Genomic DNA, 24,928 nt, shown 5'->3' with positions numbered 1-24,928 from the left:
TTTGCTTCTAGCAGACGACTCTAAGGAAAAAATTTACGGTAGCGCGTGTTTTTTTCTTATGTCAAGTATTTTTTATTTTTCCCGCGAGGGTTTCCAGCGCTGGTAGCCAGGCGGCGCTAGTATCGACTTGTCTACTTTTTAGTATAGGGAGTTGCACATCCTGTAGAGCGTCGAATGTTTTTCACGCGCATCCTTCGTCCATGTTATTATGCCCTATAGGGGGTTAACATAGAGTGCCACTACTCATCCCTTAATTTAGTTTCGAAAGTTCCCGATAGATGGCGTTTTATACGGCTACCCCCAGAAAATAGCGGCTGTCTGCTCGTTGCCCCTTCCGCGTCGACCTCCCATTGAATTGTGTATCTACCCTTTTAATATATCTATGGCTAGAACTGAGCATAGCCCACTCGATCACCGATTTAAAAAAAACACAACTAAACAAATTAATGAAACAACAATTTATTTAATCGCCCAAAATTTTCTTTCATAATTTCGAATATTTAACAAAACCAAATTAATAATTCAAATCCTGTCATTATTACGAAAACTAGTGTTCAACACTAACTCCCTTTATAAAGGCATATGAAAATAATATACCTAAAATAATTTTTGTTTTCTTCAATTTTTTTTCAAAACTAAGCGATTAATGATAACAATTTTTGTGCAAAAAAATAAGTTTGGGGGAGGGGGGGGTGTAAAATTATATATAACGATGAAATTAAATACACTAATTAGGTGTGGGTTTGCGATTAATTAACGAACTCCAAATTTTAAACACTGTCTACAGTTTTGCTTAAATTGGATTTTGCAAAATTAATTTTTAAGTACAATGTGCCTTGGATATTTTTAAGCGATAAAATTTAATTATGGTAAGAGGGGAGGGGGGGGGCGTTGAACACAGAAAATTAAAACACTAAAAAAAAACATGTTCTCGTGTACTCTCTCATTCAGAAACAAACTTTCATTTAACATTATGAACATGGGGGACGTACTGTCATTCGCTGCTGTCCTTCATTTTGTTTTAGAAATTGAAAACTTTGAATTTTTCTTTTCAGCAACGAAATTAGGCTTAACTCTCCTCGCATCTAAGCCTAATTAGGCCCTGAAAACTTTGAAATTTTCTTTTCAGCAACGAAATTAGGCTTAACTCTCCTCGCATCTAAGCCTAATTAGGCCCTGAAAACTTTGAATTTTTCTTTTCAGCAACGAAATTAGGCTTAACTCTCCTCGCATCTAAGCCTAATTAGGCCCTGAAAACTTTGAAATTTTCTTTTCAGCAACGAAATTAGGCTTAACTCTCGTCGCATCTAAGCCTAATTAGGCCCTGAAAACTTTGAAATTTTCTTTTCAGCAACGAAATTAGGCATAACTCTCCTCGCATCTAAGCCTAATTAGGCCCTAAATTACGTTATTTTGAGACATACTTTTACAATTAAAAAAAAAAAAGGTAATTTAAGATTCAAAAAAAAAAAAAAAAAAGTTATTCGATTATGTTACAATTATTATGTTTCCTTGCTTAATAAAAAAGAGAAAACATTGTTGTACTAGCATCATGTAAACCAACATGGCATGCATTTTAAAAATCCTAACATAACTTATATTTTCAATAAGATTTTTTCCCCCCCCTTCGATACGGGGGGAAAAAAATTATATTGAAAAACCTGTACAACAAAATATTACAAAAAAATTGAACAGAGCAATTAAAAATGTAGAGAAATTTAAAATTATAAAACCACTTTTAAAAATGGTCATGCGATAGTAACATGGTCAAAAAAATTTTTAACCACTTTTTCTAGCGTAGAATTTTTAATTTTAATGGCACAAAAGTTACTACTAAATTTATATAGAAAAAAGAAGAGCTCTTAAATTAGAGAATAGTTTTTAAAAAAAAAAAATATTTATCCATTAAAAAAATTTAAAAATTATTTAAAAAAAAACACATTGAAAAAAATGTTCGTTGTTGAAAATATTGTGGGTTTTTGTTTACTATATTTCTTTTTTTTTCGTAACCTTAAATCATACAAAAGCCCTAACTAAATTAAATTAATTTAATTTAATTTAATTAAGTAATTGACAATTATTTTACTCTCAGAAAATATAAAAACACTGCATGACTTAAACGAAAAATCCTTAATTTCTCAAATAAAAGAAAGACTAAAGGTTTTTTTTTTAAACGCGGTTTGGTTTGGTTTCATTCTTTTACAAAAATAACTTATTAGAGAGAGCCCGCTATGATTTAATGAGGATGTTTCAATTAAAAGGGAATTATTTAATTTTGATTAAAAAAAGGCAGTGATGGTGCTTTTTTTATATAATAACATTATCAAAAATAGTTATTTTATCCAAAATATATCTGGTATGCAATTCAAGAGAGCGTTATATTGATTTAGAATGGTTTTTCCTGTTTTTGTTTGTTTTTAGAGGGTTTTTCTGAAAAAGTTATTGTAAAACGATAATATAGGGGGAAGGGAGTGTGGGGGGGGGTCTTTTATGGTGGAGGGAGAAAACGATTTGATTTGCTGTTATTGTTGTTTTAAGGTCGGACTAGAGTACAATTGAAAATCCTAGCAGAGACTGTATTGTAGTATAGCTGACACATAGCAGCATTGTTATCAAAGGTCATTTCTGCTACCTTGAACTCCGGGTTGATGGAAACCTAAATTAATTAAAACAAAAGTTAATTAGATACATTAACACGTACACTTATATCTAATGAATAAATTCGATTCCAACAGGAAATCAAGCATAGTACTTAATTGGAATCTTTGAGAGGTCATAGACCCCATACTTAGAGATGCGAAATTACCGTAATTTTTAAAAATGGTAATTTACAGTAAATTACCGATTATAATTTTGGAATAACAAAAATTACCGTAATTTATGGTATTTTATACCTTCACAGGCTTATTACCGCAGTAATTTACGTAATTTACCATTTTAAAATTACTGTAAGATATAAATTTACGCTGTATTTGGTAAATTATCGGTAATTTACAGACCGTAAATTACCATTTTAAAATTACGGTAAGATATAAATCGCTAATTTACGCGGTATTTGGCAAATTACCGGTAATTTACGGACGGTAAATTACAGACTCACATCTCAACCCATACTAATAATATCTGATTGAAGTTAAGGGGAAGGACCTAAAACTTCCACTGCCAATACGAATGTCATACTTATGTATCTTATAAACTTATGCTAATAATAATGTACGTAGCCTCTAAAACTGAACATTCACGAACAAATAATCAGCCTTTAATAACTACGAAATTAATTAATTTCGCTTCCAGGCTCTGAAGAAAAATTGGAAAAATAATTAAAATTCCAACTTCGCTATCATATGGAAGCTGTCATTCAAAATAAGATACGTGACCCCATTTTGTTTTAGCTTGTCCAAGTTTGAACACCCTATTTCGCGAGTTTCATAATTTTTGTAACGAATCTGAATAAATGTACTATTCCTACTACTTTCAACAGGAAGTTAATTATAATAACATTTAAATATGTAAATTAAAATAATAAAAAATCTTAAGAAATATTAAAAATACGAACCCACACCCTAGTTTCACGTAAATATTTCTAGTAAAAACTAATTCTTAATTAACATTAAAAACTTTCCCTTTTCGTTAATTAAAATCAATCTAAGAAGAGAGGGGGTGGAAAAGAAACGCGGGTTTTCTACACCCACTTGATGAAATGAAAACCCAACTCTTATCATTGGGGTCTAAAGATAGATAAATAAATATTTCAATTCGAAATTTACGACTTGGGAGAAAGATTTAGTCACGACACCTAATACTATTTTATAATTGGGTTTAAAGGTATAAAGGCGAACATTTGTCATTAGTCTTTCACGGAAAGAAATATAAGAAAATGTAAAATGGCCCAAAGTCTAATTTAGTTTAAGTTCTTTTTTCTGTTAAATTTCTCTTTTCAAAAAAAAAAAAAATTAAAATTTCGGAAATTAATATTAGTATTTCAATCACGTAACACCAGGCCTGTAATATTGTATAAAACTTCCGCCATTTTTTTTTAACTTTAAAAGAAAAACTTAGATAAAAATTTTACTTTTCCTTTAAATTTTAAAAACTTAAATTTGAAAAAAAGTGAAGTTTTTTGATTGATATTGATAATTTATCACCTTTTTTGTTTCTTTCCCGTTCTAAAGCCGGGAGCATTCCCAAAAATAGATTCTTTAATATAAGAAAGGGGAAGTAAGTGAGGAAGGAAGGTACATTCTTGCGAAGTTGTAAAACATTTAGTTCCGAGGGCTAAAGAACTTGAGAGGCGCCATAACGAGAGGGAAACGCCCTCGATTCTTTTATTTTAAAACTATAGTATCATTTAATCCTATCTGACAAAAAATAAACGGAACAAGCTTAAGGCTTAAAATCTATTAAAAAACAGGAAAAAAGTATCCTAATACAAGATTAAAAGAAAGTTATTTGTCTTAATTGCTCACAATAGTATATTAGAAAAACGCCTATGGGTTAAGATATACCGCTAATGGATTGTTTGTAACTTTTGTTCTAGAGTAGAATTGAAGGTACCGTGAGAAACGTGACATTCCATAGAGTATTATCGCCTAATATCACGAGTTACTAATTTGAAGTAACGTCATAGTAATTAAACTAGTTCAATTAAAAATTCAAATCTAACGCGCAAACTTGGACAATTTTTTCAGCCAATCATACCTTTCTCCAAATTCACTTATATTAAAGGGTCTGTAAAGAGGCCATCGGCGGGTGGGTAAAAATTATTTCAAATACGTCAGAGTCACGTGACTGAGGAGAGGCGTGGTTCCAAGAAGCTTAGTTCTTTTTATTTTGAAAAAAGCACTTCGGGAATTGGCGCTACAATCTCGCTAAAAACAAGGACTAAGTGTCCAGTTCCACACCATGTGGATTCTTTCTATTTTGTTCTCCCGTAATGTCTGTGACGTATTTCAAATAATTTTTACCCGCCCGCCGCTAGCTTCTTCACATTCCCTTTAAAATTGAAAGCAAACTCGACATTTATAGTGACTAAAGTATTCAGGGCGAATATTATTACCCCCAATATGTCCGCCATAATAGATTGAAAAGTTAATTTCTTACCTTGAAGAAGTATAGACCAGGACTGAGATCAGTGATATCGACCCATTGGCAATCGATATTATGCAAATATGTGTCCGTGCACCCGACTGTGATGCCTTGGTCGCCATAATTGGCGCAAACGTACTTCTTCTCCACGCCGGGAGAACAATAGTTGTCCTCCAGACAAAAACTGGCCTTGTGACCTTCAGCCACCTTCTTGCCTGTATTGTCTATCACATCGAAGTGAGCGAAGACCTCCATACTGTGGTAATGCCTGAGAGAGAAGAAAACGAAAATAAACACTCCGTTTATTATTTACCCTTTTGAAATCGGTTTCTTATTAAACTACAAGCAAGGTACTTACAAGTGGCACATGTGCCATTGCCAGGCGTGCTTAGGGAGGAATGGACGGAAATCGGCGGTTCCGATGTTGCCAATTCTGGCGGTGAACCTGAGAAGACGACGCCTTTCGTAATGCCATCCGTAGTCGTTCTTGTTCAACGCGTACGCCGAACTGGCTAAACAATTCTCTTCCATTGCGCATTGCAAATAAACTAATTGACGATCTTCTAAATAGGCTGATCTTTCGATTTCTTGCTCATCTGGGACTAAATCAGCGATTTCTGAAAAGAAATCAGAAAGGTTTCATCATCCGTGAACTTAGCAATTTAAATTAAACGATTTTTTCCAACCAGAACACACGCAATGAGCTTAAGGAATACATCTCATTTACTTCCCACCTACTAACAGCTATGACTTTGAAATTTAGAATGACCTTGATATACTAGAACGCTAACCATCCCCTTTGCTCGTGCATACCGGGGGAACGAATAGTTCGTAAGATGCGTGACATACCTCTAACGCACATGACACCAGCGACGTTCTCATTTTGACCAGGGCAATAAATCTGTCCAATTCTATCGTGCAGACAATCAGCGATGTTACGTTCGTGTCCGGTACATTTGACCCCGCTAAGGACCATATCCGTATGGTCACCACCGAAAAACGAGCTTTGAACTGGAGAACTGGCGTAACCCAGACCCAACTGGCGACAGACTACCATCGACTCTAACATTCCCCAACCATCTCCGCAAAGTAATCCCCATCCGTGATCGGCAATCTTGACCTCGACGCGACCTTCTAGTTCAGTTCGACCTCCGGCCAAACGAATCGTGACGTCAGTATCGGTCAAAAGCTTTATAGAGAAGAAGAAAAAAAAGTAAGGCGAAAAATTAATAAAAAAATCATTACCACGAATTAAAGGAAAAAAAAATGGAACATGAAAAAATAACCATTAAATCATTTTGAGTATATAGTAATAGACAAACAAACGAGATCAGCGCCACGGTTTCAGCCCTCCTACATATGGGACCAAAATTTACATTGGAAAATAATTATATAATGTAAAATTAAGTCAATTCTTAAGGGTATGGTTCATTTCAAATAAATATTCAACGAGTCTTAACCTCTCGCTAAGTTAAAATACATTAAACAAAATTGAAAATTGATACTGAAACGTTAGTACAAAACTAAAGCTTCCCTTCACATCGTAACTAATTCGAAGATTTACCGGTATATAATTATAGGTTACGTTAAAAGAATACCATAAAAAATAAAGTAATATTTAGCCTACAGGAAACCGGAACTCTTGGGAGAAAAAAAAAACGATGATGGCACCCCATGTTAATTTTACTAAATAAATAATATAGCCAAACTTTCGTAATTGTCATTACAATATTGGTGAAGGCGGAATGCTAAAATTAATCCCCCTGGAGACGGAATTTTTGACAGAGTTGGGAAACCCACGCTTAATGATGAGCAGATGTGGTAAAAATCAGTTTAAAACAATTCACTCAAAAAGCCACCGTGGAATTTCCCCTTTAATAATAAGGAAATGGTTTTCTTTACTCGATATTTTTATATTAAAAAAAAAATAAATTATATATCAGGTTAAAAGCCTAGGGGGCAAACAGATGGATCTCGCGTTAAATAAAATTAACATATCAATTAAGAGTTAATCGCGCGTGTATAGTACCAGAAGGGGATAATAGAAGAAGGATGACACTCTGTATCCTCTTAATGCTTTAGTTATGTAACGTCATTCTTCCCAGGCTCCCCCTTTTAGTTTGCTTTCCCGCTCATCAAACTGCAAATGGGCATCGCACCGTAAGGTGAATTCTATAATTGATTGGCATTAAATCCATAGCAATCATCCCACAAACCTCGTCTTGATGAGGGACAAAAATGCACAAGAGCGTCTTGTCAAATATTTAAACGCTAATAGAGTAATGATGAGGGAACTCTTTACATGGCGTATGTGATTCGGTTTAGTAACCTTGCTCTAAATGTTCCGATGTTGGGAAGAGTGACGTTACACTTACCCCGCTTTGTGGTACACTTCTCTCTAAGAGAAGTATTATATACTTCTGATAGTACTGAAAACGGGACATAACAATTTAGAAAAAGACACCCACGTGGTGACGACACGCTACGGAACATTATAGGTTATTAAAAATGACCCCAAGAATGGGGGATATTATTAAGGATTAAGAGCGTATCGAATTTGAATAATAAAAAAAACTTTATAATTACCCTGATTTTAGTTTTGGCTTTGGGTGCGTCTCCGACCGGTTCTAGGGCGGTCGGTTTAATCGGAGGTTTGGTCGTATTGTCTCCAGCCAAACAAACTACTCCGGCTGACTCTCCGGAAGTACAATCGTGAATTCCCCATCCGTCGAATTGACATTCTTCAAGGCGAGCCTCGTTTCCGGTGCAGTAAAGGTTGTCCATCCATATTAAACCTTTAATTAGAAAAGAAAGAAAAAAATTAGTTAAAATTTTATTATTAACATCAGGGTCAAAACAAGGTCAAGAGGCTAATGATTTAGAGGTATTCGCAAAGCACCTAACCCTGAAATTTTCAGAGATACCAAGGTGTCCTGGAGTTGGTGTTTTAACTGGTTAACACCCCTAAAGGGAGTATTACCTTAGTAAAGAGATTTCACACTTTCCAACAAGGTTCCCATAGAATTAGTTAAGGTACCCGCATTTAAGTTTAAAAAAAAAAAACCGCCAAAAATGAAAATTATGAAATATTTTGAGAGGGTGGTCACATGGTTAACCTTCCTGGAGAATTTCACGTGATTATTAATTTACATAAAATATTCAGGCTTAGTTTTAATTTCTGGAATATTATCAATTGGCATTGGTCGGTTTTTATCAAAGAATTTAGTAATTAAATATTTTTAAAATTGTCACCTGAAACTGGTTTGTAATATTCAATCTGAGAATGGTTTAAAAATCCCAAAATAATAAAAACATTTGCTATATAAACCTTGGTACATTTCAAGAATGAAAACCGTTAATGAACGTAAATTCTTTCACATACTGATGAAGATATCAAGGTTTATTCCCCAAATAAATTAAAAAATTAAAAAGGGCTTAATTAAATTTAATAAATAAAAAATATCAATTCAATTTCCTTATCGATATCGGAATTGAATTTTTGCTTTAATATTGGAATGGCACCCTCCCAAGGACGTTGGGAGTCTTCTGATAGAGCCTATTTTTCGACAGGTTCTGAAATTTATTTTCTTTTTTGGCAGAAGAATACTATAACCAAACAACCTCAATGTTGATTTTTGCGTTGTTGCTGAGCGTGAAAGAGAAGATGTATCGTTTATTTAACAGTAAACCTTGGAAGATCTCAATTAAAGCTTATTTTACGAAGAATATTTAATTCATATTCCCTTTGAATAAAAACTTAACTGGTTTACTATAGGGAAAAAAATTTCGTAGTAATATTTTTGCAAAAGTTAAACTCGCGATGTTATCGATACATACATGTGTTTTCGACCTTTATTATAAATCAATCTTTTTTTCTTTTAAACTATGATTTAATTTTGACCCAATTTACTGAATCGTCATAGCTAGTTAATTTTCCAGGAAAGTACCGAAGTAATCTCAATTAAAAATTTATTTAATTACTCGCATCATCTTTAAAATTATTAAACACTTATTATTTTATAAAATATAAAAGGAAATACTTTTAAAGGCCGACTTCCTGTGAAAAGGGTTCTAGCGAACTGAAAACCGAGCATCGAGATTAACAATGAAGCGAACTGAAGATGAGCAATAAAAATCCTTCTAAATTTATATCCTCTCGAATTTTTGCTTTCCCTGAAGGAAATTCTCTATTGTGTATCTTCAGTTCGCTAGAAGCACAGTGCACGGCTTTCAGTTAGCTAGAACCCTTCCATCTTTTACCCCAGCGGGGATTCGAAAATCGGCATGGTCGCTCCATTGTTGTCAATGCTCGGTTTTCAGTTCGCTAGAACTCTTTTTGATGGAAGTCGGCCTTTAACACAGCCCTTTCCTTCGATAAGGTTCTTTAGTTGCTAAGCCTAACTAACAAATTAATTCAAGGTATTTTAAAATATTAAAACAATATTATTAATCAAACATTTTATGCAAATATGAAAATTTACGACAGTTCTAGGGCGGTTTTAGTTATCAAACCATCGACAAAAATATTTTTAAAATGCGTAATATAGAATTTAGTTAGACTTCAAGGACAAAATTTGCGAATTTCACGCCCTGAAGACAGTCTTCCGTCTACTCTTCAAGTATTTTTTAGAGGCTTGGATTTTTATTATTTTTTTTTTAATATTTTAAAAATAACGGGGCCCTGACGATTAAAAGTGAACCTTGAAAATCAAAATAAAAAATATGTGTACGGAATTCTTTCACGCAACTATAACTCCAAGTTAAGAGAGACCGAAAAAAATGCCCCAGAGAAATTATACACCTGTTGTCAAGTATCTGAAACGATAATTTAGACTGTCATATATATTTTTTTTAAAAATCGATTAAAATATTTTCTCTAGTCGACAGTACCCTTTAAATCGATTAAAATATTTTCTCGAAACGATATTCACCTTCCCCCATAAATTTCAGATAATTATTTTAATCGATTACAACTAATCCAGTTGATTGTATCTAAATTTATAAACATTTCCCACTTAACGTTTGAAGACTTATCAAATAAACCAAAAACCAGCTTACATCTCAATAAATAAATAAATAATAAGGTTATTGGTTTTTAAGGTTAAGATTATTCTATCCATAAAAACCTATATAATTTCTATATTACATAACATCATCACCACGAAAAAAAAAAAGAAAAAATACAATTTGACCAAAAACCGAAGGAGGGTAAGTTCCACCATGCCAAGTTCTTTTTTTTTTTAATTTGTTAGCTGTTAAAAAGTTCAAATCCTACTTCTTTATCTTGTCTAAAGGCGAAATAGGATGTTGTGTTCTAATATCTATTAAATCAGGGGCGTGTCCTCCACCTCCGGTATCTTTTTGGCGGGAAGGTGGATTGTATTATTTTTTTGTTTTTAATTCCAAAATTCAGAAGACCAAGGCTTAACGTAAGTAGTTCTGAATTTTTTTGTAAGAAACGAACGTCCTTCCCTGAGGCGGCTAACTACCGAATCTTAACGTTAACGTCCTTGGCTCCTTTAGTAGGTCTAGTTAATAACCAGATTGAAATGGGGCGAACGCAAAACTCGAGAAATTAAGAGGCGATCTAATTCAGCTAAGAATTCTCGCCCGGATTTTATCACCCACCGACATATTTTTTTTATTAATTTTTTCTTTGGTTTCGTTGGTTTAATGTTTAACTACGAGGCTCACGTTTAGTCCTCATTGTGGTAGGTAATTGTGTTTGGGTAGCTTCTTCGGGTCGTGTACAATGGGGTTCAGAAAGGTTCGGATTGATTGTTTCATCTTGACCGAAGAATTTATCCGAGCCTCAGAATCAAATTCCCTGACTTCTACAGGCTATTCAGTGTGATATTCTCTGATCGTTTTAGGCCAAAATTTAATTGTCACTGTTACAAGTATGCTTCCAGTTGTCTAGAACAGCAACAGATAATATGCGGACAAGTGTTGCCAGTAATTTACGAGTGCAGTTCAACCGCTATCTGCAATAGATCTTTTCGACGTAAAAAAGGGGTAGGAAACCCTCAGTATCGGGACATTCATGGGGGTTGATGCATTGCCATCTCTGCGCACTCTCTTGATACAAAAATGGCCACAGCGCAGGTGCCAAAAAGCGAGATCATGGAAGGCAAAGTTTTACCCCCCGTGTAGTTCCCTCTTAGTTACATCGAAATGGTCTATAGACTTTAGATCTTTTAGTTCTGTTTGATTCAGTGATAATTCAGTTCTAAACCCCAGATGCTTTCACAAATTACTGTCAACGCTGAAACGCGGTTTAAAGTTAAGAAACGGGGGAGGAAATATCTCTAGCACCTTTCTATCGATCAGGCTAAAATTTCTGTTAAATCCAGAACTTCCCAAACATTTCATAATCTCTTTAAATTCACTAATAATATAAACCAAATCCTTATAATGTCATATGTCAAATCTACTCCTAGACGACTTCTGGGCGTTAGCTACACGAGATCCAAACCACACTGACGATTGTTTAAATTTCACGCTCGATATTATTTTTCCCAAGGAACGGTAAGGATATTTTCATGGTCGTTCATCTAGGAGCGATATAACGGTGCCTTAAGGCACGTGTTACCATTTTTTATTGCTTTTTATTACTCGCAATCAATTCGTCAGGGAAAAAGACTATTATTTTAACCCTTTCTTGAGCGATAGATCGAAATCGGGAGATTTTTCTTTTTCTTCATCCATATCCTCGTATTTGGACTCCACCCAAAATTGTTCATTTATTAGTTTTTAGATCCTTATTATTCAACAGATGGAAAATTGGTTTTTAAACTGTATTTAATTTTTTGAAGGACTTTTTTTACGTACATAAGTCTTTAATAGTTTAAAATTAATTTTTTTTATCATGTACTCGAACGCATTGCGTGCCTCGAATAGTTAAGAAAACCTTGGAAAACTTTATGTAACTTATTTTTCAACCAATTTAAGACGTTGACAATTGATTTTTATGCTAATTTAATTAAAAGGGATTGTAGGGAAATATCGTGGGAAACTTTATATAAGTTCCTTATTAAATTCCTTTACACAAATAACGGCAGTAGTCCCTATACGCAAATAACAATAAATAACGGCAGTAGTCCCTATACGCAAATAACAATAAATAACGGCAGTAGTCCCTATACGCAAATAACAACAATAGTCCCTATACGCAAATAACGATAAATAACGGCAATAGTCCCTATACGCAAATAACGATAAATAACGGCAATAATCCTATACGCAAATAACGATAAATAACGGCAATAATCCTATACGCAAATAACAATAAATAACGGCAATAATCCTATACGCAAATAACAATAAATAACGGCAATATTCCTATACGCAAATAACGATAAATAACGGCAATAATCCTATACGCAAATAACAATAAATAACGGCAATATTCCTATATGCAAATAACGATAAATAACGGCAATATTCCTATACGCAAATAACGATAAATAACGGCAATATTCCTATACGCAAATAACGATAAATAACGGCAATATTCCTATACGCAAATAACGATAAATAACGGCAATATTCCTATACGCAAATAACAATAAAGAACGGCAATATTCCTATACGCAAATAACAAAAAAGAACGGCAGTAGTCCTACGGCTATATATTTCCATGCAAATAACTAAACGAATTACGTCAACAATGAGGGTCTATTTCTGGTTCCGAAACTCTTAACAAAATTAAACAAGACTAGAATATATTACATCATATCATAAGAAAAAACCTCCTTTTTAAATAAGACCGTGATATATAAATTTTATAAATATAAATAATATTAAGACTTTTCCTGCTACAAGATACCATGACGTCATATATAATATAAATATAGCTTGGAATTTCTAAGAAATCATCTCTAGGGGGTGGTTGTATCTTAAATAATAAAATAAACTTTAAAATCTTTTTAAAATACGAGAGATGCGAAATTAGGACAGTTTAGCCCGTGTAAACGATATCATTCTCCTATAGAGTTGAATGCAAAAATACTGTAATTCCTTATTTCTAATAATACATCCTAAAAGATTCAAAGCAGTCCCATTATTTTCACTGGCAATAGTAGTGCAATTTATAAACGAAATAAGAGTTCTTATCTTTTCAATTAAAACTTAAGATTCTGAATTAATTTCAAATCCTAAATGCTATACTTAACTGTAAAATAACTATCAAATTTAGAAAATTAAGTTTTTAAATTACTTTATACAAAATTAATTGTATTTAAAACTAAAATTAACTTTGAAATAAAGTAATAAGTAAATAATTACAAAGAACCCTTTTTATTCCTAATAACTCGACTCTTAAAATAGTTAATTATGAATTAAAAAAAACTTAAATAGATCTCAAAAGATCATTTTAAACAAAAAAAAAATTCACGACGAGAAAGAAACATTTTAAAATGATTTCAACCCAATTAAAGAAAAAGTACCTTTCTTTCCCAGCATTACTTTGTCTTACAACACTTTCGACCTCAAATTAGACCAGAAGGAAGAGAGTGGGGAAAGTTATCTAGCGGCGTTTCTATTTATATAATTTTTATTTCTAATTTCTCTCCTCTCGCTGTGATACGGGCGATAAGACTGTATAAAATAAAATGTAATGATTCAACTAACTTATAAATTAAGAAGAAGAAAAAATGTTCCAGCAGAAACCAATGAAGCGTAACCAACAACCGTACTACATTTATCTGAAAAAACTTTCATTGGGATGAACGAGAGAGAGAAAAGTGACCTTTTAACCTTTTTGGAAATACAGTAGATTCATCTATCTTTAAGTCGGTCATATTATGGGGCCACAACATTTAAAATTGAAACCAAAACCAGACTTTGCAAAGATGAAAAAAGACAGAAAAACTTTTTTTTAACTTAGAGTGATTAAAGAGATTAAGTGTCGTCTTAACGCGAACGTGTAGCTAGCTAGCTACCTAAAGCGTAAAATGCGTGCTTAGCTTAGCCTCTCTCATGAAGAAGTTTTATTACTTTTAATCCGAGGTACGAATCACGGGCACCATTTCTTCTGTCTCTCTTCAAATTCAATAATAAGGTAGTAAGTGAATTGTCCCTCGATTAAAAACTAATAATTTTAGGGCCCCAAGGAGGGCGTCAAAACCTAAGCTAGTTTCTGTAATATCTACCGTTACAGACATACCCTAATTTCTCTTTACGTATGGCTTGGCTATTCTTCAAATTTTTGGACTAGCGGTCATGGGGCCCCAATTTCAACTATCTGAGACATAATAAAACTTACTCGAGATCAAACAGTGTCCCGACGTTCAGTACAGGTTTGCTACAAAATTTTCAAATTCACCGACTAGGCCTACTTCCTGCGTTTTTTTCAATAATTTCTTGGGTCAAAAGTTGTTAATGCAAACAGTTTGAATTAAATTATTTTTCATGTATTTCTGATAAGTCTAATGAGGATGTTCTTCGAGCGATTTTGAGTCGTAAATGTTCCACGACATTTTGCCGTCCATGCCACTGTTTTCGAGTTCATATTTGAGTGTTTTAGGTATGACCCCTTAATTCAATTAGCAATCATTGTCTTTCAGATTCTTAATTAATTGCAAGGGGTCAACGGTAAAATACTCTTGACAATCTTAACATGAAAACGGTGTCCCTTCTGGAGATATAGAAATTACATTTTTGACTCAAAATCGTCCCAACAACATCCCCCTTAATTTATGCCAGACTTATCAGGCACACCCTTATATAAGATTTTATAAACATATTTACTGCAACTCGCAAACTTTCGTAAACCCAAGAAACGTTCCGGAATAAAATAAAATTCCCTGTTTCCCTGACTTCTCCACGTTTTCCCTGAACTGTAGGCAACCCTGTAGTACGCCCAACGAAACTAAAAATAACTTGGTATTTTCGAAGCCTTCCACTCGCAAGTACTTAATTATTTCGCTAGGAAGACGTTAAGGTTGGTAAAAACCCCGAATTCTTTAAAACTAAAACCGTAGACGAAAAAAATGTCGAACTATTATTTTTTCTAATGAAAAAAGATGGGTCAATGAGCCCTTTGAAATACTTGAAAAATTCTGACGTCGAGTGAGATTAATATGGAACTTTCTCTACCGTCAGTCAGTTCGTGGTAATTTCCAAGAAGTCTACAGACGCCTAGCCATTACCCTTTCCCTAGACGATTTACGACTTCAAATGTAAAATAAATAAATTATGGACTATCTCAGACCATCTGAAACTATGCCAAGAATTTAAAACTATAATCTAGACTTTTACAATATAAACTCAATGGGGAAAAACCAAAACGATATATATGAAAATTTGATAAGTACTTAAAGAGCTGGAAGACAGCCGCGACCCTGAAGAACGGATTTAACACAGTCAGGGTTTTAGAAACATTTTTGCCCGATGACATTTCGAGTTAAAAAATAAATGCTCCAGCGCACTCCTTTCATTCAAAGCATAAGTTCGTAAGATATGTTTCATAAGTTTGTCACTGGTTACAAACTGGAGCTTGTCATGAAATGACGTAGGCCATAGATTCTAGTAAAGCGACGCCTGGTGAGGTGCTGCTGTCAAAGGCTTAGTACAGAATAAAAAGGAATAGATGAACTGCAAAACCGAATATAGTCAATTTCTCGCTTGTCGTTCTCGAACTAGCTCGAGCTGTAAGTTTCCAGCATTACGAAGCATAGATAGTGTCATACACTCATACTTAAGGAACATATCTTATGAACTTATATTCAAAGACATAGGCTAGTAGAAGATATCAGAAACGGTTTTCAAACCATTTCATTTCTCAGCGTGAAACAATATATTTTAACAACCTTGGTACGATAAAGTTTTGATCTAGATAATTGTAAAATAGTAAAAACTAAAAAACCAGGTCCGGTTAATCCTGTGGAAAATTCTTGACCTTTAAGAGAACTTAAACGATACAGTAAAGTATAACTTAAAAACAGGCGTTTACGCGCCAAATAAAAAGTGTACCTTTAAAATTATTTCTCTTTATAATTTCAAGAAATAAAAGCAAAAAGGTTTCTTTTCTTCAGTTATTTAAGTTTTTAACTTCACACATCTGTTGAAATTTGAGCGGGTTTTACTCTTTGGCGACCGCGAGTCTGGATTACTGGCCCAATTTGAGCCACTTTTTACCTCTCCGAGTGACGTATGTCACGGAGAGGTTCTGTAACGATCGTGTGTGTCTGTCTGTCTGTCTGTCTGTGTGTCTGTTGTTACACCCACGTGACCGCGTTCGCAGTTTCCAAATCGGAGCAAACGTGTTCGCCATTTCCGAACTGCTTTCACAGTCACGGAAATGGCTCCTCTACTTGAGTTCTCACACCACCATCTTCTGGTCTTTGTCCATCCCACACGGACACCAGTCTGTTCTTACTGGCTTCTAATCACCACCATCTTCTGCTCTTTGTCAATCCCACATTGACACCAGTCTGCACTTACACTGGCTTCTAACACCACCATCCACTGGTCTTCCGTCTATTCCACATAGACACCAATCTGTATCATTGGCTTCTACTCCATTATCATCGTTTGGTTTTAGGATATACGCGGCGATCAGCTAGGGTTACGAGAAACGTCTAGCCTCCCTAAGGTAGGATCGCTACCAAAGGTTTTCGCATTTGCGCTTTTTCCTTACTATTATAATGGAAACGAATCGTATATATACCCCAAAATTTGAAGAAAGCGGGCAAGAGGGGTACCCTTTACTTTAAACGTCAATATTAGCAAAGTTTGAGATGATAATAGGTATAACTTTATTTTAAACGATTTAACTATTATTAATGTTAATTATTGAAGATTAAAATAATTAAAAATAATTATATTTATTTAAATATTAAAGATAATCTTGTTTCTCAACTCAAAATTAATACGGAAAGAGTTAAAAAGCAGTCTATGTTTTTGTCTGTGTGTGTCCGTCCATTGTTACACTAGTGCGTCGCGTTAGCAGTTAGCCTTGTGTTGATGTGTTAAGAAATCATACAGAACCTTAATATTCCCTTTTCCATAATATAAAGTGAATATGTGGAAGTATTTTTCGTAATTATGATGCATTTAGTACTTTTGTAGCATTTAAGCTCTGTTTCATTTTGATATTCCAAAGATTTTTTTTAAATTTGTTATTTGAAATGGCTGTTTATATATTACTTAAGCTATACTACATCTGTATATAGAATAATCCTTGGTTTAGTGATTTCTTGAAGAAAACTAAGACCTAATCTCCGGCGGGTATATTAAGTATCATCCGCAATAGGCTTAGTGAAACAAAGAGTATATAATTGAGGCCTGAGGTGAAGTAAACTTTAGGGCTTTGATTTTCTTGTCTGAAATGAAGAGACATCAACGGTTCAGGGTGAGCCGAAAGTTAAATACACTAATAAATAATCAGGTTAAGATTTTATAATAGAAGAAAAGATTATGGTGGCAATTAGAATAGTAAAAGGGCTAATGGTAAACGGGTAGTAGCTACAGACTTTTTATTCTCTTTATGGTGCGCATTGACTATTAGTGCGTCTAGCTACAATTTAACTTTGGTGTTATTTAACGTTAACATTCATTTTGGCAAACTAAGAATATTGTTGAGGTGAGACGAGACGATAGTGTTTACACTGCAAACCAGTTGTGAATGTAGCTATCAGAATATACGGTAAACAGCTGAAGCGTAGACTTCATTTCCTGATCTTTTCCCCATTGACTTATTTCCATGTGTCCAAGATTTATCCTTATTGGATGTAAAATGTCGTCTGCTTTACTGTATTATTCGCTATACTTGGAATACTGCTTCAATATTTCGTAAATTTTTACTTCAAAAAAGAGAATAATTCCATATCTAGGTAAATAAGTTTGTAGTAGTAGACCTCTTGACTCGGAGAGGTAATATTTTGGTTTTCCCAACTTGTTTTGTTATACAACCAACTAGTTAGTTAGTTAGAAAACCTTTAAGGGGCGTGGCATACGAAGCCATTTTTTCCTAACTCTAAAAAAAAAAATTATTAAATACTTATGACTTTCTAAGCCTATTTGATTTAAAAAAAATCCTTTTGGCTTATGTTAGGCCTGATTATTTTCAATCCCACTAATGTCTAATAAACCGTCCCTCGTGCCCACTCTGAACCGGCAGACTACCCAAAAAAGCTGTTAAATTAATCGCGAATCCATTAAAATGAGTAGGCCTATCTTCAAATATATATATAAACTGGTTTGATTCAAGCTTAATTTGCGTATAGAAAACACTTATCTAACACACCAAACAAGAAGAAATAATAATACCTCAACAGATAAAATTTGTTTGAAAGAAACAACTTTTTGGAGATAACAGTAACTAAAATTTAGAAATTTTACACGGACCTTAACGTTAGTCGTCTGGTAACATTTTCTCAAATCCAGGCACGTGCAAAGAGGATCTTAATAGTAGTCTAACCATAAGTTTATAAGATATGTTCCATAAGTATGACACTATCCACGCTTCGCAATGCTAGAGACTTACAGTTCGAGAACGACAACCGAGAATTGACTACACGCGGTTTTGCAGTCCATCTCCCTCCTTAATCTGTACCAAGAAGTGATATCTAGTTTATTAGGGATAAGATTTAAGTCGCCTAAGTATTCGCGCGCCATAGTCCCAGTCCCCCTTTCAAAATACAAGGGGGGACGTAAAAGGAGGCGCCGGGGTATTTCGCTGCCTCTCGTCAGTCGGAAAATACGTAATTTTCGTCATTCGCGTCGCGCTGACGTGAGTTTTCAAGAACCAATAAGATGCTGCTTGTAATTTAGAGGCGGCGGGGATTAACTCCGGACCTACGTTTGGACTGGAGATAAAGCTTTAAATGTGACGAATTTATACCTTCTCCCTAATAAGCTAGATTATCACATCTTGTCTATACTAAGCCTTTTACAGCGCCTGACCGGGCGTCGTTTCACTAGAAACTACGACTTCAAACCTAGGTCACTTCGTGACAAGCTCCCAGTAACCAATGACCAACTTATGAAACATATCTTATGAAACATATCTTATGAACTAATGGTCTAACAGGTTCAACCCTAAAAAATAAACAATCCTAAATAGGAAAAACAAACAAACACCGCCTTCATCTACAATACCTAAAAAACACAATTGAAGGTAAATAACGACGATAATCGTATTCGGTATATTTAGGTTCGGCTAACCTTTATAATAATAACTGTAGAAATAGAAGAATTCTCTCCAGAAAGAATGAAACAAAAAACAGGGTCGCGAACTTGAAGAGAAAACCAAAAGCAACTTGAATATTGGTGTCACTGGAAGAAATGTAAGACTTTTTTTTCCCCAGTTGGGGGTTGATTTCTCAAACAACCCCTAACGTCAACGCCCGAACACTATAGCTCAAAAGGAAATATAAGAAGACCCCTTTTTCATCTATACTACAATATGGAACCTCATTATGTAAGCGGAGTAAAAATTATTTTTCCGAAATGGCAAAAAACATTGACTTTTTGGGCGTTATTTTGGGCTCCCTAAAATATTCACTCAATCACTCTCGACAAAAAAAAAGTGTCATTTTGCTTTTTACTAAAATATTCCATAATCTGATCATTATTTATAATCTTTCGTCGCGCTTTTTCAAACTTTTTGACAACTCTGGGTTCCGAATGTCGACGAAAATCCCCCGTTTTCTGGCCTCAATCGCCACTCTTAACGTTTATCATTTGTCAAATGTGACTGTTCGGAATGCGACTCGGTGCCAGATACACTTTGACAATTTGTAGCTTACAGCTAAAGAGAGTATAAAGACCGAAATTTTGGGTGGAACACCTAATTACCCTAAGCTACCACCATGATACCGTTTCACGTAAATGCTAAAACCTGGAGTACACGTTCGTTACCCTATAGAAAAACAAATTGTTACATAGTCAGATGCTTATAATTAAAAACATTTTTTGAAAAAATATAATACTAATAGCAAAGGGACCCGGCGTTGGTTTTCATGACATTTGTTCCTTTTTTGGACGCCATTTTAAAATATGGCGGCGAATTCAACAAAACCTTCCTTAGTATATAGAGTAACGTCCCTACGAAATTTCAGTTTCATAGGTAAAGCGTTTAGAGAGCTCAAGTGAAGAGAAAATTCCGAGTTCACTACACTCGAAGGGTCAAAGGTGGCCTAGCATGCAAATTCCTCCACCCTGTGCAAATTACGCGAACATTTTCACCACCTCAGTGATAAAATATTCAAATTAGATGATTATGGAAGGGAGATAATCTTCAAACAAAGGCGCGTAAAATTGGGCGGGAAACTTCAGAGTCAGAAATAAAACCGCAACAAAGTATCACGATTTTTAGTAATTTAGTAATTGCTCTTCGTTAAAACAGTACAAGAAAAAAAAGGGTTAGAAAAACCCGGAAGGTCATTATATATATATCTCGGTGTTAACGCCCCCTGAAGGACAACTAACAGGAATATTTAAAGTTAAACATACACACCCCCTTTAATTTTGAGGTAAAATCACGTCACTGGTCTGATTTAGTTAATTGTTATTTCTCAAGAAATATTTCGTGACTTTTTAACTTAAGTATTTACGGAAGTAAAATTAAAAGCTTTAATTTTAAGGCCAATTAAAAACTGTAAGAAAAAATATTTAAATTCCTTTACAAAAAATGTAAATGAGGTCATTATTAATTAATTTATCAATCGGAAGTGCTGGTTAAACCGGCTCCCCAAAATTTGTTTACAATAAACAAACAATGTTTCACAGGTTAAACATATTAATAAATAATATTCCGGAAATACCCGATTGAAAGGGGAGAAAATAAATCAATCAGATGTCCTTTTAAAGGCCGACTTCCATCGAAAAGAGTTCTGGCGAACTGAAAACCGAGCATCGAGACTAACAATGGAGCGACCGTGCCGATTTTCGAAGCCCCGCTGGGGTAAAAGATGGAAGGGTTCTAGCTAAGTGAAAGCCGTGCAATGTGGTTCTAGGCTAGCCAATTGAAGATACACAATAGAGAATTTTCTTCGAGAGGAAAATAAATTTAAAACGATTTCTATTGTTCATCTTCAGTTCGCTAGAACCACATTGAGCGGCTTTCACTTAGCGAGAACCCTTCCATCTTTTGACCCAGCGGGGATTCGAAAATCGGCACAGTCGCTTCATTGTTAGTCTCGATGCTCGGTTTTCAGTTCGCTAGAACCCTTTTCGCTGGAAGTCGGCCTTTAAATTTCCTTTAGATTTATAAAACAAAATGGCCGCTGTCTGCACGATGGTAGGCAACAAATTGACGTCACATGCAACTTTAATTCAAACATTTATGCAAATTTAATCTGAATATTGATAAAAAAAATACCATAATAATAACAATAAATCTCGTGCCATGGCCGATGTTTGCAGGTGGAATGGCAATAAACTGACTTCACGCGCAGCCTTCAAGAATATTTAGCTAGTTATTCAAGTTCTTAAGAAAGAATTTAATCTAAATATTTGAAAGATTAAGTCAGATCCCCTAAATAATAATAATAAATTTTGTTATATCGCTTTGCCAAGTCTTAACATTGAGTGACATTGAAGGTCACGATTCTCGGATATAAAAACAAGAACACCTTCAATTTTATTTAAATAAAATAATAAAAAACTAAAATTTAAATATTCCATTCTTTTTCCGTGTTTAAATATGAAGTTAAGTATTTTTTTTTTCTTTCAAATCCCGGTGAAGCTTCGCTAACCGTTATTCTCAAACTGTATACCTATCGTTTGACCCAGAATATAGAAACATTTTTTTTTTTCGAAACTAAAGATTTTCCCGAAGATCTGGGGGGAAGCTATTGAAGAAGCTCATGTTATCTCTATAAGAATTATAATTTTCCAAAATAGAAAAGTTATATTTAAACTATGATGTAAGAGCTAAGATGTCTGTGGAATAAATATTTTTATATGGGGCTTAGATATTGGTCGAAGAATTTTAAGGATTCTAATACAAGTATTAATAATTAATGATTTAAAATTCGTGATTGAAATAAAAAAGGGTTAAATAAAGATGAATTTTTATTTATTTATTTATTTATTTTTAATTTGAAATTTAAGCTAGCAGATTTTTGAATTGAAGATACCTTTGACTTTACAGGTTTTCCCTGAGAGTCTAAACTCAATTTCCCTGACAAATTTTAATCTCTACTACATTTGAAAAATAAGTGAGAATGTATTAATTCATGCTAATAACCTACTAGTATAAGAAAATAACTAAACCAATATGAAATTCCCGGACTTTTAAAATTCCCTGACAACCATTTTCCAAATATCCCTGGTGAGAATTAATATTGCGGATAAAATAACTAATACAACTCATAAAAATGTATTAATTCATGTTAGTAACCTACTAGTATAAGAAAATACCTAAACCATTATGAAGTTCCCGGACTTTTAAAATTCCTTGAGAACCATTTTCAAAATATCCCTGGTTATCCAGGATTTACAGGCATTTTTCGTTGGAACTCCGCATTATATATAAAAAATAGGGTCCAAGTTCATTCAAAACTTCCCAATAGTTCGATATGACGTAAATCGAGCGAAATGACGTCATATTTTAAGGAAAAATCCCTCCTCCACCCACTCCTTTCTCCGCTGCTGACACTAGCAACAGATGAGATGACACGCAATAAAAGACGGCGTTTGACGAGCCCACTCCCGGAGAGAAATCTATCTAGTGGCATTTATAAAAGGCAGAATTTTTGATCATGGTGACCTAGTAAAAGGATGTCGCGGGCTGTAACCCATTTCGGAGGTCGATGGCCCCCCACGCTCCTCAACTAGTATGGCTATGATATTACCCTAGCTACGTAACACGTGCTACAAATCATCCGCTAGATGATGACCGGTTATACTTAGAAAGAGTGGTTCTGTTCTGTTGTAGCTCCAGAGATTACGAAAAAATAATTAAACCAAAATTATTGATGCAACGTTAGGCTATTGGGTTTCACTGTTTGATCATCAGCCTGGTCATAATGTTGTAATTTGTGGAAGTACTTAATGGTCAAATTAATTTCTAAATTTATAAGATTAATATTAAGAAAAATAATTAAACCAAAATTATTGATCCAACATTTAAAGCACTATGTTTGATCATCAGCCTGCTCATAATGTTGTAATTAGTGGAAGTATTTAATGGTCAAATTAATTTCTAAATATACAAGATGAATTTACCGATTTTATGACTAAATTTAGAATAAAATTATTAAGTTTTCTTCTATTTATTAGATAAGACTGCCAAAGTTAATTTTTAAGCGGATGGAAAGGCATTTTTATTTGAATTTACCATATTTATGCGGAATATAATGGAAGTGGTCTATAGTTTAGTCTATTTTAATAGTGAGAACAATGATTAAATTCATTTCCAATTTAAACGTCTAACTTTGGATTAATATATTTCTAATTTTTATATACAAATCTTTATACTATAAAAGGGATTAATTTTAAATAAATTTAAAAATTCACAAATTCACTCGAAGTGAATTTAGTTTCTAGGACTTTATAAGCAACCGCGATGTTTTGTTCCGCTAACAGTGCTAAGAACACTTTAGAAAAAAAGTGTTTTTTCTAGGCCTAGTTCATAGCCGTGAAAATTTTAAACCCATTTGCGTTTTTCTATAATTTTTTTTACTGTCGAATTGTACAGCGGCTTCCCCAAAATTACGGGGAATTTTTTCTTCTCTTTCTTTCTTTACTTTATTCTTAAAAAAAAATTTAGAGGTTGAAAAACAAACCGCCTAATTACTTAAATATAAGTTTGACAGATAAACCTAAAATTACTCTGGAATGCAAGGTTCAAGATGCGCCATGTCACAACCCTTCCCTCACACTAAGGTGACAATTTTAAAAAGCGGAACTATAATTACCCCACTAGAGATACGTTACTACCAAGAAGTGATATCTAGTTTACTAGGGAGAAGGTATAAGATGCCTAAGTATTCGCGCGCCATGGTTACAGTCCCCCTTTCAAAATACAAGGGGGACGTTAAAAAGGAGGCCCCGGGCTATTTCGCCTCTCCTCACTAGGAAAATACGCAATTCTCCTCATTCGCGTCGCGGTGATGTGAGTTTTCAAGAACCAATTAGATGCTGGCTGTAATTTAGAGGCGGGGATTAACTCCGGACCTTCGTTTGTTTGGACTGGAGATAAAGCTGGAAATGTGACGAATTTATACTTTCTCCCTAATAAACTAGATATCACTTCTTGTTACTACTAATTACGCTTTATATTTACACTAGCTTTTAACCCGCGGCGTCGCTCGCGTGTAATAAGAACTTCCATCAAAATGATATAAAGACTGGGGAGATTTTAGTGATGACTAATTTTTTTGTAGCACCCTAGGAACGAAGGCACTCGGCGTTGCCCGTCAGCCCGTCGGGACAGTTTTCATTACTTTTCATGCGGACATTATTCCATATAGAAGGGTTTTTAAATTTTAGGCCACCATTTAAAAAGATGGCAACAAATCGAACCCGAAAGACCATTCTGCCCGTCTATAGGTTAAAGGAAACCATTGTACTAAATATTTGTGAAATCGGTTGAAATGCGCGTACTTTATTGCATAGAGAATATTTTCTTACATTTCAGCTCCCATTTTAAAAGATGGCGACGAATCGAACCCGAAAGACCATTCAGCACGTCTTAAGGTTAAAGGAAACCAGTGTATTAAATATTTGTGAAATCGCTTGAAACGCGCGTACTTTATTGCATAGAGAACATTTTTTACATTTCTGGGCGCCATTTTTAAGATGGCGGCGGATTGGAAAAATCTTTCTTAGTACGCGCCTACTACTTAAGAGTAACGTTCCTGCAAATTTTCAGCCTTCTAGGGCAAGCGGT

General features: G+C 34.3%; 1 protein-coding gene across 1 annotated transcript in view; it reads right to left on the bottom strand.

Annotated features, from left to right (window-relative positions):
* Window positions 1–443: 443 nt before the first annotated feature.
* Window positions 444–24,928, bottom strand: part of LOC149623222 (lysyl oxidase homolog 3-like) — a 46,162-nt gene continuing 21,677 nt past the window's right edge. Inside the window, exons 2-6 of the mRNA XM_089852964.1 lie at window positions 7,672–7,880; window positions 5,935–6,274; window positions 5,444–5,702; window positions 5,101–5,353; window positions 444–2,656 (exon numbers count right to left, since the gene is read on the bottom strand). Coding sequence (XP_089709090.1) covers window positions 2,534–2,656; window positions 5,101–5,353; window positions 5,444–5,702; window positions 5,935–6,274; window positions 7,672–7,880 — 1,184 coding nt within the window. The 3' untranslated portion in view covers window positions 444–2,533. The remainder of the gene's footprint in view (window positions 2,657–5,100; window positions 5,354–5,443; window positions 5,703–5,934; window positions 6,275–7,671; window positions 7,881–24,928) is intronic.

The sequence above is a fragment of the Phalangium opilio genome, unplaced genomic scaffold, assembly GCF_054372755.1.
Source record: "Phalangium opilio isolate 3A_F unplaced genomic scaffold, DU_Popi_V2 ptg000113l_1, whole genome shotgun sequence".
NCBI classification, from domain to species: Eukaryota; Metazoa; Arthropoda; class Arachnida; order Opiliones; family Phalangiidae; genus Phalangium; species Phalangium opilio.
Note: the sequence above shows the minus strand (reverse complement) of the source record. Positions and strands in the feature narration are given on the sequence as shown.